We start from the raw sequence: 14,484 nt of genomic DNA, 5'->3' as shown, positions 1-14,484 counted from the left end.
ACACCACCAGCCAGCAGTAACAAACTGTAAGCTGCTCATGAAATTTAAACTTTTTTTTTTATTTTAAATTTCCTAATAACCAATTTAAAATTCTAAAAGTTTAATTTTAGTATGTGCTATATTTTATTTAACTTAATGCAGCCACAGTCCTTTCATTTCAACACATAATCAATACAAAAATATTGAGATAAATTATATTCTTATATAATGGACCAAGTAATCAGACCCTCCTATGGGTTTTCTATTTACAACACATCTCTGTTCAGTTTCAAGCACTGAAGCGCTGTGTGTGGCTGGTGGCGTCCATTGGGATCCGCTGACTGGGATCAGGTGACATCTACCTTCTACATTCATCCTCTGGTTTCTCTAAAAATTTGGAAACATTTCTTTTTTTGTTTAATTTTTATTTACATAATTTATTCAGATGACATCTCATTTGTTATCCCCTCACTTCTATCTTCCCGTTCCCCCTCCCTCCCTCTTTCATCCTATTCCCCTCTCCTAGGTCTGTGACAGAAGGGGACCTTGTCCCCCACTATAAGATCACAGCCTATCAGGGCTCTTCCTGATAGCCTGCTTACTCTTTCTCTGAGTGTCACCAGGTCTCCCCATCAAGGGGAAGTGGTCAAATAGGGGGCACCAGAGTTCATGTCCGAGTCAGTCCCTGCTCTTCACACAATTGTGGAGAATATGCTGTCCATTGGCTAGATCTGGATAGGGGTTCTAGGTTTACTGCATGCACTGTCCTTGGTTGGTAACATAGTTTGAGCTGACCCCCCGGGGTTCAGATCCACCAGCCTTAATGGACCCTCTGGATCCTTCTATCCCCATTCTTCCTTACCTCTCTTATCTAGAGTCCCAATAGGAAGTCCCAGTATCTATCCCAATCTCCTGCTAAGAGAAGACTTTCAGGGGACATCTCTGTTGGGCTAGTGTCCAATTATAAGTGAGCATATGCCATATGTATCTTTCTGGGTCTGGGTGAACTCAGGATGATCATTTCTAGTTCCATCCATTTGCCTGCAAATTTCAGGATTTCCTTATTTTTAATAGGTGAGTAGTATTCCATAGTGTAAATGTACCACATTTTCTTTATCCATTTTTTGACTGAGGGACATCTAGGTTGTTTCCAGGTTCTGGCTATTATGAATAAGGCTGCTATGAATGTGGTTGAGTATATTTCTTTGTTATGTGGTAAAGCATCTTTTGGGTATATTCCAAGGAGTGGAATAGCTGGGTCTTGAGGTAGTCCTATTCCTAATTTTCTGAGAAAGCGCCAGATTGATTTCCAAAGTAGTTGTACAAGTTTGCACTCCCACCAGCAATGAAGAAATATTCCCCTTTCTCCATATCCTCACCAGCATCTGCTGTCACTTGAGCTTTTGACCTTAGCCATTCTGATGGGTGTAAGATGGAATCTCAGAGTTGTTTTGATTTTCATTTCTCTGATGACTAAGGGTGTTGAACATTTCTTCAAGTGTTTCTCAGCTATTTGATATTCCTCTGTTGAGAATTCTGCTTAGCTCTGAACCCCACTTCTTAATTGGGTTATTTTGTTTGGTGGTGTTTAATTTCTTAAGCTCTTTATGTATTTTGGATATTAGTTCTTTGTCAGATGTAGGGTTGGTGAATATCTTTTCCCAGTCTGTAGGCTGTCGCTTTGTTCTCTTGACAGTGTCTCCTGCCTTGCCGAAGCTTCTCAGTCTCATGAAGTCCCATTTATTAATTGTTGAACTTAGAGCCTGGGCTGTTGGAGTTCTATTCAGAAAGTTGTTTGGAAACGTTTCTTTGGGTCAGTTTTTTTCTTTTGTACAGAATTGCTGAAAAAGTTCACGACTTTCACTGTTCACTGAAAGCTGAAGCAGACTAATTGGATGACATTGCTCTTTAGTCCTTCCTGGAAAATCACCATGCTGTTGGCAGCACAGAGCAGATGAAGGATGGCTTTAAACTCATTTCTATGAATTGCCTGTCTAGACTTATCTATCGTTCATGTTTTGATTTTCCCCCTTGGTATATTTTTAAAGTCATATCGTTTACTTGTTGAGCATCTGGCTACAGTTCAAACAGTTACTTTCCCAAAAGTTGTACCTGGTAATCTTCCAAAATTGCTTTTAAATAAAATTCTTAAATTGTAACAATAAACAATACAGAAGATGTACTTAAACAATACTGCAGTTCACCAAAAACACATAAGACATTTCAATTCTTATTCCTCGTGTTATATAAAAATCAATGTTTTTGCTACAGTATAAACATGTAATTATTTACATAGCTCTAGTAATGTGAGTTAGGGGCTGTAAGATCAGACTGAGTCTTTAGAAAACTTTTAGATTTATTCAGTTTATGTCATGTGTATGACTGTTTTGCCTGCTTGTATGTATATGCACCATCCGTGTGCCCGCTGCCTGCAGAGGTCAGAAGAGGGTGTCAGGTCCCCTGAACTGGGGTTACCCATGTTTGTGAGCCACAGTGGGAGTCACAGGAACTGAACAATACCTAACAAATACTTAACAATGCATAAAAAAAAGCCATGAAAACCCTCAGCTCTCAGATTCCCCCGTGAGTGTGTTCACTTCTGCTTACATGTCAGTATCTGCTGTAACATGCATCATTTTAAAAGTCACACCTAAAGGATAAATTTAGGCAATTTTAGCACAATTGTTTATTTCTCAACATACGACATGCCCTTCATTTGTGGCTATTGCTCAGAAGACAACCTGCTCTGTGACTTGCACTGCATACAGGCAACACGCTGTATAGGAAAACAACTGAGCTACAAGTATTAAATACTAAAAATGGAATAGTTTCATACAAATTCTTTTATATAACAATCTAGTCAATTTGGTGCCACCAGCAGTTTGAGTGCCATTCCAGTTGTGATTGGGATACCAGGAATGTGGCAGCGCTCTTCAGTGACAGGATAGGCGCATCCCTGTGCTATCACATGTAGAGGGGCCTGCTTGACCCTGGTTTTGTTCTCAGCAAACTGACCTACCTTGCTCTTCTTCTAACAAACTCATGACCACAGAGGATACCAGTCGGAGAGACGTGACATTAGGACCCTCACGGCCACCCACGTTTTCTCCTTCCATCCATTACCTACTAATAAGAGTCCACTTCAATTCCACTGTGGTTTTAGCAGTCTCTATTGAGGTCCTCAGCCACCACAACCATGGGCCCCCTTCCTGCCACAGCCCTATTCACGTCTGTCCTACTTGCATCGGCCTACCCCTGGAAAGAAATTTCTCTTGGATATTTTTAAAATAATTAACAATGGTATAAAATAATTCCTAGGATGACCAAATAGCCAAACATTTCCAACACGGGAAAATTGAGTTCACTAAGATTCTTAATTACCTTAAATTCATTAAAAGGCACCAAAGGACCAGTTGTAACAAAGTGCAAGACAGAATTAACTTTATTGTATTTTTCTGGGCAAATATAAGGAAGCTTTGTTCTTTGTGAGACTGCCAAGTCATGAAGCCTCACTACCTACAAATGTTCAAAACAGAAACAGAGTTCTGATTAGGTCCATTGAACTTTTTGACACGTGAAAGCTGGGATCACAGTAATTAAACAGTAGTGAGAGGATGGGCGGGAGGATGTCAAAGCTTCTTTTAAAAAATAATATTTCTTCCTCTCCTTGTGCATGCATTTCTATCTCACGGGATAGCTTTCCTCAAGTATTTGCAGCAAAATGTCCTGAAAAGCCCTGTTCATTTGGTCCTGGTCCGCTGTTCACGGACTTGTCCCTTCCTTCACCTTAGAAGGCCCACAGAACATGTCAAGCAAAACAAACAAACCCCCCAAACTAAAACAATAACAACAACAGCAACAACAACAACAACAAAGACTGGGTGAGACTCTGTTGTGGTTGACAGAGGAAAAGACAGGCTGTGTCTTCCCAGGTGCTGTTCTAAATATTTGCTCTTAAATTGTGCTTTGTCTTGTTGGCCAGGGAGAGTCAGATCACACAGGCTCATGTTGCCAATGTCACCCCTTTCTGAGAGTCCATGGTCATCTCCCAGCCTCTCCTGCAGCTCTGAGCTCCCAGCTCCCAGAAGCCACACCAGAGAAACCCAAGCTTCAGATGTTTAATTATTAATGGTCACCATCTTACACAGTGAGTCATCAGGAAGGTCCCTGCCTGGACTTATTCCTCTGTTTTCATAGATGAAGAAATGGGACTTCAAAAACAATCGATTACTCACTTCAAAGTTACACAAATAAAGGACACATATTTCAAATGCCTCAAGTTAGTCCCATTTATCTTTGAAGTCAACAAGCTTCTTCTCATTATGATGAGGAGGAAAATGAGTTATTGATGGTTGTCAGGTGTTCCAAAGACTCTTTACAGGAGTCAGGGAATCCAGCCTGGGGACTGCATCCATTTCTCTGAAGTCTGGTGACAAGCCAATGACTACTGCCACTAGGCTGGGACCCAGCCTTATTTGTCGTTCTTCCTGAGTGTGAAATATACTAAGTCTGATGTCACTGCAGCCTCTGGACTCAGCATGGTGCTGCCTACCTGACCAGATTCCCATCTCCTTGGTGTCTTCACACATCATCCCACCCACACTGGAATCTCAAGATGATGTGACTGACTTGTGGAGACCAAGTCTCCTGCCTGCCTACATCTTGGCTGCCAAGGGAAAGCTGAGAGTCCTTAATTTCTACTCTAAAGACCTAAAATTAGTGAGATGAGAAACTCTACAAATATGAAGAGACAAAGCAGCACGGCAGACAGCCACACTGAGCTAAATGTAAACAGATACTCTGGCCTAATTTCACAGGTGAGGGAAGTAAGCTTCACTGAGTAGCTACAGTGGTGTGTGCTGTACTTCCGGGTAGTGTTCTGTCTGCCTCTTAGAAGTAGTTGACTGGGAGATTTAAAAAGAAGTGGAAATTTACAGGAAGGGGGAAAAAAAGCTGAAGTGCCTGTCCTCTGCCTGCCTTATCAGTCTGGAATGTACTATGGAAATTATTGTCAAGCTTTTATCTGATAGAAAAGAGTGCATAACCCATTTTTGCTTCTGATCTTCCTTAAAAAGAGTCTGTGCAGAAGCCATGCTTGTGGGGAGAGCTTTCTCATTATACACCAAGTTCAACTAAGGATTTCCCTGCTAGGTTTGGGAATGGCATCGCTGGAGTACGGAAGCTCTTACCACTGCAGTTCACCTTTTTGAACATTTTAAAATGTTTTTGTATTTATAATCTAACCATCATTGGCAGAAAAATATTGGTCACCATTCTGAGCACTGTTACTATACAGAATATAGCGGAAAATGTATATAGTAAAGCTAACTGGAAAACCACAGTCATTTTAGACAGCACAGCTGTATCGCCTCATCTATATTGTGATTAGTCTTTCTACAGGCATGTTTATTTCCTCAAATAGTGATAGTTAGGGTGAGAAGGAATTGTTGATTAATATGCCCAAATCTTTCTCCCTTCCAAAGAAGACTATTCAGATTTTTAAACATTTTTTCTTTATTATTATGTATACAGTGCTCTACCAGCATGTACACCTGCAGGCCAGAAGAGGGCATCAGATAACATTATAGATGGTTATGAGCCACCATGTGGTTGCTGGGAATTGAACTCAGGACCTCTGGAAGAGCAGACAGTGCCCTTAACCTCTGAGCCATCTTTCCAGCCCTCAGGTTTTTTTTTTTGTTTAAAAAAAAAAACTGTTTCTTTTATACCTTTTACGGCATCTTCTTTTTTCTGCTTGACTTTCACAACAAGAGTTTGAAGGCCCTGAGCAAGCGTTTTAAACTGAATTGGCTTAGTAAGAATGAACATGTCAAAAATTTGGTGTAGGCCATTATGTAAAAGTCATGTGTGAAACTACCAAATGGCATCAATTTCCATGGCAGCAATCTTCTGTTAAACTGAAACGCGAGCCCACAAGTCCCTTGTTACACCACTGTCCTCTGTTGTTGGTGACACTGTAGACTGGAAACACCACAAGTCCCTTGTCACACCACTTTCCTCTATTAGGGACGATGTAGACAGGAAACACAGTCAAACTGGACAGAGGAGCAAAGGCTAGCCTTTAGAAATAGGATTTGTTTGGTTTATGAGAAACCAAGAATCTTGCACTCTCTATCAGACAGATGTCTTGAAGGGTGATACAGATCCACTTTGAACTGGTCCAGGAGCAGTTCCCATACATCACATTTTAATTTTGTTAAAGATGAAAGATGCCATTCATTGAAAGGAGCAGGGGAAACAAAGGAGAGAGAGAGATTATAATCTCAGAATAAAAGAGCCGCCTCTACAAGGAAGAGGTTAGGCATCATAGCCAAGTCTCTTCTTTGCTCCTGTCCTTTTGTGCTGACAGCTGACACTATTGTCACAAGCCTGGGCCTCCAGGCTAGCCTCAGAGAAGCAGGGGTGGAATTAAACCCTTCTGAGTCAAGGCTCTCCCATTTATCTGGGTCTTTCCACCCCCCGTCCCTTTCCTGGGGTTCCTCCCCAATACTATTTTCCAGGAAAGCTATTTACTCTGCATCTGTCGTTCAGGCTCTCTAGTCTTGTGGCTCCTTACCAAATGAGGAGATGGTCAGAGGGACAAGGGAGGCAGTGAGGAATGTAAAGACACTGAGCTGATAAGGTCAGACCATCTGGGCCACTGTCACGACAGGGGCGGAGACTGTACCCCCTCACTTCCAGCTTTCTGTCCAGATTCGTCTGTGTGCTCACCACTTCCTTCCTCCATTACCCTTTACAGGTCAAGATAAGGCTAAGGCTGCCTGAATATCAAAACTTGCCTGACCGCCCTCTAGGGATGACTTTAACAATGCCCACACCTCTAACCACGCCCTTCGCTTCATTTCCCTCACTCCTTTGGAATAGCCAATGCTCAGAAATAACATTCTTAAGTGAAATATGAAAATTCAGCCACAGACATGTCAAGTCACACAGTCAAGTCAGAGAGAGAACAGGACCTCCCAGCCGAGGAGCAGAGCACTCCCTAGACACTGCCCTCCCCAGCTGCTCGCCCACCCCACCCCTGCCCCACCCCTCCTGCTCAGTCATGTTGATAGACACTTCCTGACGCTCTCCAGCTGTGGTTTGTTCATGATTTGAACTTCAGTACATGATTGGGCGGTCATAAGGTAACCCCAGCAAAGACTAATTTGGTTTCCCTGGATACGGTGATGAAATTTCCACTGTGAGTGAATTCTGTTCATGAAAGATGAGAGTGAAAGAATGTTGATATAAAAGTGTCTGTAGCGGGGATAAGTTAGGGAGGAGATGTTAGCCGAGACAGACCTGAATCTGCAGGGAATCTGAGCAGACGACAGACAGGTGAAGACATAGAAGCTACCAAGCAAGGAAAAAAAAGAACAGAAAGAGCCAAGATCCCAGACAGGAAACTCAACCAGTACAAATTTTGCTGAAAGAACCTCCAATATGGATGAAGTGACTGGACCTCTGAGCAGGGGCCCTGAAGGACATCTGGCTTGTTAGAAGTCTCAAATTTTAGAGAGACTTCTATAATGGTAGAATCTATGGACACTTTGCTTTTAGCAACCTTTCTTTTAAAAGAGTACACATGCACGTATTGGTTGCACTAACTAACCTGACTAAATTTTCTGCCACTGTTGTTTGATCACTTGCTGTCACAAAAGTGTACCTGTGAGAACACTCTTTTAATTTTTTTCAATCAACTAGAAGGCTTTAATACCGAACTATTCCTTTTAAGTTGGCTTAATGGAATTATTAATAGTGATTGAATGTGTCATCTGTTGACGTGGTTACCTGCTTTGTTTAATTAAAGCTTGATCTTTGTAATGGCCCTACCATCACCTAAACCCATGGCTGTAACCTTGTCCTCTGCTGCTCCTGTCTCTTCCCTGGCCCTGGCAAACACAGCTTTCTGTGGTTGTGAACTCTGTCAGTGCCACAGGAGGAAAAGTATGGCTCAAAGAAGCCATTGTCAAGGCACAGCATGAAGGACAGTCATTTTTATACAGCCATCTTCTTTGAGCAGTTGAGCCTCCGATCAGTCAGCAGTTATTTATTTGGCTTCAATTAAGGGTTCGGCAAAGTCCTGTGTGACCTCTGCACACACAAGCCAGACTAGGAGAAGAGCATCAAGCCATATCCAGCAGTGACCTTGAGCCAACTCTCAAGGTTTGAAGTTGTTTAGGCTGACACAAATGAATTAAGTCATCTGAGAACACAGACATGAATGCACTAACAACCAGTGAAAGGACACAGAGAACATACTGGGATAGATTAGAAAAATTAGGGGAAAAAACAGAGAAGGGTATAATTTTCCTTTAAACTCTCAAGTGAGAAAGTTCTTCAAGCCAAAACAAGCCTATACTTCTGTTTTGTATGTTTGTTCCATTAATAAACTAGCAATTCAAATACATGTTCACCTATATAATTGTTTGTCATCTTTACAGTAATCAAAGTATATGTGCGATGATTAAGATTATTTACTAGGATTTTAGTTTGATCATCTTCACTACATGCATTTAGATTCACTTGACATATATGCAGAAACACTTAAGAGACCTAAAATTCAAAATAGAAATTGTTGAGTTATTGTAATTTATCCTTTGAGAAATGATACCATCTTAGTTAAACACAATATTATCATCTGCTTGTTTGCATTTTGTGATTTCATATAACCATCTCCCCTTTTTTCACTGTCATTTCTATGCTTCCTTATAATGTCCTTTCATCCCGTTCATCTCCTCTATCACCCTTTTTTATTCTCCCTCCAGCCTTCCCTTCCCTCTTTCACATCCCTAAATGTCCCCTTTACTTTCAGATCTCCCCTCCTTCCTCTACACATGAGAGAAAACAGGCTGCACTTTGTGAGACTAACCTACGTGATTTAACAAAATGACCTCCCGTACCACCCATTTTCCTGTTGATGGCATTTGATTCTTCTTCATGGCTAAATAAAACTCCACTGTGTATATATGCCACATTTCTTTATCCATTCACTCATCAGCGGGCATCCAGGCTGATTCCACAGCTTGGCTGTGGTGAACATCATTGCAATAAACACGGACGTGCAGGCATGTTTACAGTGTGTTGGCTTCCACCAGGTAGAACACCCAAGAGTGGTATACATACATGGAGTGGTAGTTCTAGTTTTGTTTCCTTGAAGACACACTATGCTGACACTCATGGTGTCCGGGCGAATTCACGTTCCTAGGTAGTGTTCAATTGTCCCCCTTACTGCGCTCTTGTCAACAAATTAGTAATTAGTGTAATTCCCCTGACAATTCTTTAACAATCAAGAGTGTTTGTTTCTATGAGTAACACAAATGCACGGTGCCTACAAGGGCTTCCACTCATGACTTAAGTCCCATCTCTGCTCTTCTGTCTCCCTGTCCTACAAAATGGACAATGTGCTGGCTGCATTTTTACCTTTTTGGGTGTCCCGAAACTCAGGGTGCCCCTCTAGCCAAATCTTCATTTTTTTTTTTTTAGTTTGTTTTTAGTTTTTTTTTTCATTTGGTTTATGAAGTTGCTTCTTACCAAGAAGACCTTGTCTTTGTCTGAGCTTTTTCTTGAAAGTCAGTAAATGGAGCATTTGGGGTGCTTAAGAAGTGCAGAAGGGCAGCTCTTGCCTGGGCGCATGCGCAAGACACAGACCCTGCGTTTTATAGTTTGCTGAGAGTGTGCTGAGTTCTGGACCATATTGACGAGTTCCTCAACTTGTCTGCAAAGAAGCCTTTTGCTACTTGGTCTTCAGAAACAGTTGGTTCTGCTTAGTTTTGACATTTCAGAGCTTCTGTCTTACTCACGTGGTTGAATTTCTTAGTTGGGGAAGTTTGGGATGTTTGGAGAAGAAGGACTAAGACATGGATTAGCTGATCTTGACACAGGTTTTAAAACTTTTCTCTTGAGCTCAAACTCCAGGCAAGAAGGTTCTTCCTGGTAAGAGCAGGCATCACATTTGTGTGTGTGTGTGTGTGTGTGTGTGTGTGTGTGTGTGTGTGTGTAATAGTTTGACCTCCTGATGATTTTCCCTATCTGCATAAAGTGTTGTACAGCATGTATTTATGTCTAAGTATGAATATCCAAGAACTGGTTTTGAGGCTGCTTTTTTTTTTAGAACATTGAAACCCATTAAAAAATACCACTGTTACACACATATGTGCATACATTTATAAATGCATCCTACTGAGATCACTTAGTGTTGTTCATATGTGTTTAGGGCTTACCTCATGGGATTGGCAAATCTATGGTAGGGGCAGAGTGTGGCTTGTCCTTGAAGACGGCTGGCTTTCCTTCTCACAGCAGCCGTTGACTGCCTCTAGCTCTTCTATGAATGAAATCTTTCGAGAATCCCTAATCACTCGGGCATGGCTGTTGCTGTTGTCATTTTTACATCTTGCTTCCCAGTTGTTTATAGGAAATATTAGCTCAGCCCTCTGGTTCTTCCAATTTTTCTATCCTCCCCCCCTTCTATGATGTTTCCTGAGACTTAGGTATAACAGGTGTCTTGTAAAATGTATCACTGGGCCTGAGTATCACAGTCAGGTGTTCTCTGTATTTTGACCAGCTGTGAACCCACTCTTAAAATTATAAAATCACCTTGGTGTGGGGAGGACTCTCTTCATTCCACACTGCCTGGGCTGTCACTGTTCTAGGCCTGAGATGTTCAGCCCCTACAGACGAACTTTGGAGGGAGCTATGCTGCTGTACAGGACAGGTTTTGGTCTAGAAGCCAAATCTGTTGTTGTGAGAATCCCCCATCCACTCTGGCATGACAGTAAGTATTGTCATCTTTTTAGGTTTTACTTAGGCAACCACATTGTTGCAGTTTCAGTACAGCTTAGCGGCCATTTATAGAAAGCACTGTAACACAAAGAAAATGCTCTTTCATCCTATGGTGGTTCATTGATTTTTACTAGGCCAATGGCCTAGCCCCAGGATTCTGCATACAAACAGAATGAAGGTTTTATTTGAAATGGCTGGTTCCATCTACCACCAGATGGCGATATAGTATCACCAGGAAATGTGCACGTGTTAAACTCATGGTTTCATTAACCAGAGGGGAAAACAAAAGCTGAGATCTTTAGTGTGTATTGGACCACAGTTTACTCTCTGTATGGTTGATCAGAAACAGCTGTCCAGCAGGAGCCTCAGCAAGAAAAACGATACATACGAATACATGCAACCAGGGAGGTCATGAAGCTTGTGCTCACTAGAACCTTTCTGTAGTTACAGTTTCAAATTAGCCAGTGAATAGCGGCTGCCACATTAGGTGCACAATGAATGGTTAGGGCAATTCTCAAGGATTAGTGCTCAGTCTTTATTTATTCTGTGTCACACTCTACACATCCTGCATCCATAGAAAGTAACTTTAGAGTAATTTTGAGCAGTTTTTGTCTTCTGGCTTGAGTCTTATTTGCTAGGCTGTGGGGAAAGTGATGCCATTCTTAACAGCAGCTGTCTTTGCTCAAGTGTCTTTCTAGACAGACAAATGAAGGTCCAAGGGCTCATGTACCTCTGAATTCAAATGACCTTCCTGAAAGTTGAGTGTTGAACACATAGCGTGGAGGCAACACCTTCTATCAGGATGTGAAACTTTGATCCTAACTTCATGAAGAACAAAAGTTGCAAATTAACCAAATTCTAACACGGGTCATTTTATTCTCACTTTCTGGAGTTGTTCTTTGCTCTGTATCCTTTGCCTTCCCTGTAGAGTGAGTTGTTTCTATAAGAATCTGCTATTTTGTAAAGAGTAAGAAAAGATTAGTGTGACTCCATGAACTGAACTTACCCTGAGTTCAGAAAGTTGTTCAGAAAGTACTGAGGAAACCATTTCTACTAAAGAAACAAAAACATCGCACCCCCGCCCCCTGCCCCAAACCAAAACTAAAACTTGATTCTTGATTTTTGGTTTGAAGGGAGGATTTCCAGACACTAGACAGACACAGTTTACTTTGGAGCAACTGGAGCACTTGGAGATTTGCTTGAAGGAAGCAGAAGAGAAGGCGAAAGCTCTGTTAGAACAGGTAACACCTGTCACTGGGACTGGAAATATCTGTTGCTTGGGCTGCGGAGAGCAAGTGTAAATGCTTTTACCTCTGTCCCATTGACCCTGCACAAGTGTACACACACACATACATGAACACACACACACATACATGAACACACACATACATACATGAACACACATACATGAACACACATACATGAACACACATACATGAACACACATACATGAACACACACACACACACACACACACACACACACACACACACACCTCCATTTTCATCCTAACAATACTTCGTTTAAAGCTTTTTTTTTTTTACAAGAAGAACAGCATGACGGGTGCATCTGGGCCCAGGGGTTCTGCTCAAACTACTGCACCAAGCAAGGATAATATTTGCAATAAACATCTAATCCCTTCTCAGATCTAGCCAATGGACAAGACATTCCCCACAGCTGAGTGGAGAGCGGGGACTGACTCAGATACAAACTCTGGTGCCCCATATTTGAACACTTCCTCATGGTGGGGAGGCCTGGTGGCACTCAGAAAAAAATAAGCAGGCTACCAAGACAAGACTTGATAGCTTATGATCATTTAGTGGGGGAGGAGGTCCCCCTCTGTCACAGACCTAGGGCAGGGGAATAGGGTAAAAGTGGGAGGGAAGGAAGAATGGGAGGATACAAGGGATGAGATAACAATTGAGATGTAATTGAATAAATTAATTAAATAAAAAAAATAAAGAACCAAAAGTTTACTGACAGAAAAAAAAAAGCTTTTTTTTTTTTTTTTAAATTTCACATTTGTATTTCATTTGGTTTTCATTCACTCCAAGCCCTCTGGGAGTTCAGTTGGCCTTCCTTAAGCAAGTGGTTTCCCTGAGTAAGCAATGCATTTCTGTATTATAAACAGATAAACTCAGAGGTGAATGAAAACCTAACAGAACCACACAGATTTTTCTTCAATCATTCCAGGAAATTTTACTCTGAAAAGAGGTCTTCAGATAATGACTTTCTTCTTGGGTTTTCTAGAATTAAGCAAAGCAGGTCATAAGTGGTGCTGGGCCTATGCTAATAGCCTGGACATTGCATAGCAGGTGTTCTCTGTACATGGCTAGGCCTTGATTTTAGGACCAATGGATGTGGATGTTAGAAACTCTCAACCAGAGTCTGAGCCATTTCCTAATAATACTACATTTTGAAAAAAAACAAACAAACAACTAACAACAACAACCAGGGTACTGTTTGCTGTAGACTCAGAGTAAAAGTCTTCCCAGAGCTGGGTTCCCATGTGGCACAAGCCCAGCAGTGCACACGCTCAATGACAGCAGTGCCCACGCTCAATGACAGCAGTGCACACACTCAGTGACAGCAGTGCACACGCTCAATGACAGCAGCTAGACGGAAAGGGACAGGAGGCCGTGAATGTTAGAAGCTGCGTTCAGTTCTCATGCGCTGACAGACTGGGACAGAGCTGATGAGAAGCTATTTTATTGAGTCTCTTAGATTAACACAGGTGCTTAGACATTTGAGGCTTACAGGAATGGTTGAGGGACTTGGAAGGAGAGGCGTGCATGGTAGGGAAACATCTATAATTGACAGGCAAAGGAAGCCGAGCAGCAGAGTTCCTTTTCTTTTCAACCTACAAAAACAATGTGCCAACTGGGGGCTGATTATTGTGCAGTGACTACATGTGATAGATCCTGGGGTTTTCTCAGGACTTTTGTCGATCAGAGAAACTGTGGTGCCCCGTTGGGAAAGTGTCCATCGCAGATCCACGCCTTGTCAACTCTTGTTTTCTTGAAACAAACTTCAAACAACAGCAAAATCATGAATTATATACAAATAATGATGGACATGAAAGAATGTTGCAAGCTCCTCCCCAAGAATTTCTGAGAAGTTTTGAATGCATAACTAAGGGAGAATTCCCTGCACTAAGATGTATGTTTATTTTATAACCAAACGCTTTTTATTACCACTTCTCCTCAACCTCCTACTCTTGGAGACAGGTTGTTGCTATGTAGCCCAACTTGCCTCAAGCTCACTACATACCTATATTCATGGGAATCCTCCTGCCTCAGTCTCCTAGATCCTGGGATTAAAAGAGTGTCTCAACATTCCCAGCTCTGATTTTTTTTTATTAAATTGAATAAGACTCAATTTATTCATAACATTATTTTGACCTGACACAAATGACTCCTAATAAGTTCTTAAAGAGAATTTAGCTAGAAACTGGCAACAGTGTGAGCAAAGGAAAGACTGATGTATAAAACACAGAACAAGGATTTACAATATTACAGTTTTAACTAAGTTAAGCATTTTATTACATTTGGCTACTGCTGCTACTGCTGTTGAAACAGATCAATCAAATATAAACAGCTCCCAAAGAGCTTAACCCTGAGATTTTTGCTTTCTGCTCTAACCTTACCTTTGAAAAGATAAATAACTTTAATCAAATCTAGTAATAACTAGTTGAAGTCAGAATTAGTTTTAGATGACTTT

The 14,484-nt window shown here is 41.5% G+C and overlaps 1 protein-coding gene across 3 annotated transcripts in view; it reads left to right on the top strand.

Moving 5' to 3' along the window:
* CCDC192 (coiled-coil domain containing 192) overlaps positions 1–14,484 on the top strand; it is a 191,904-nt gene that overhangs the window by 14,044 nt on the left and 163,376 nt on the right. For all 3 annotated transcript variants that reach the window (XM_084780546.1, XM_084780545.1, XM_084780547.1), the window contains exon 3: positions 11,898–12,005. In XM_084780546.1, coding sequence (XP_084636672.1) covers positions 11,898–12,005 — 108 coding nt within the window. The remainder of the gene's footprint in view (positions 1–11,897; positions 12,006–14,484) is intronic.

Source organism: Acomys minous, assembly GCF_964271855.1.
Source record: "Acomys minous genome assembly, chromosome: 4".
Taxonomy (NCBI): domain Eukaryota; kingdom Metazoa; phylum Chordata; class Mammalia; order Rodentia; family Muridae; genus Acomys; species Acomys minous.
This window is presented reverse-complemented; position numbering and strand designations above follow the sequence as displayed.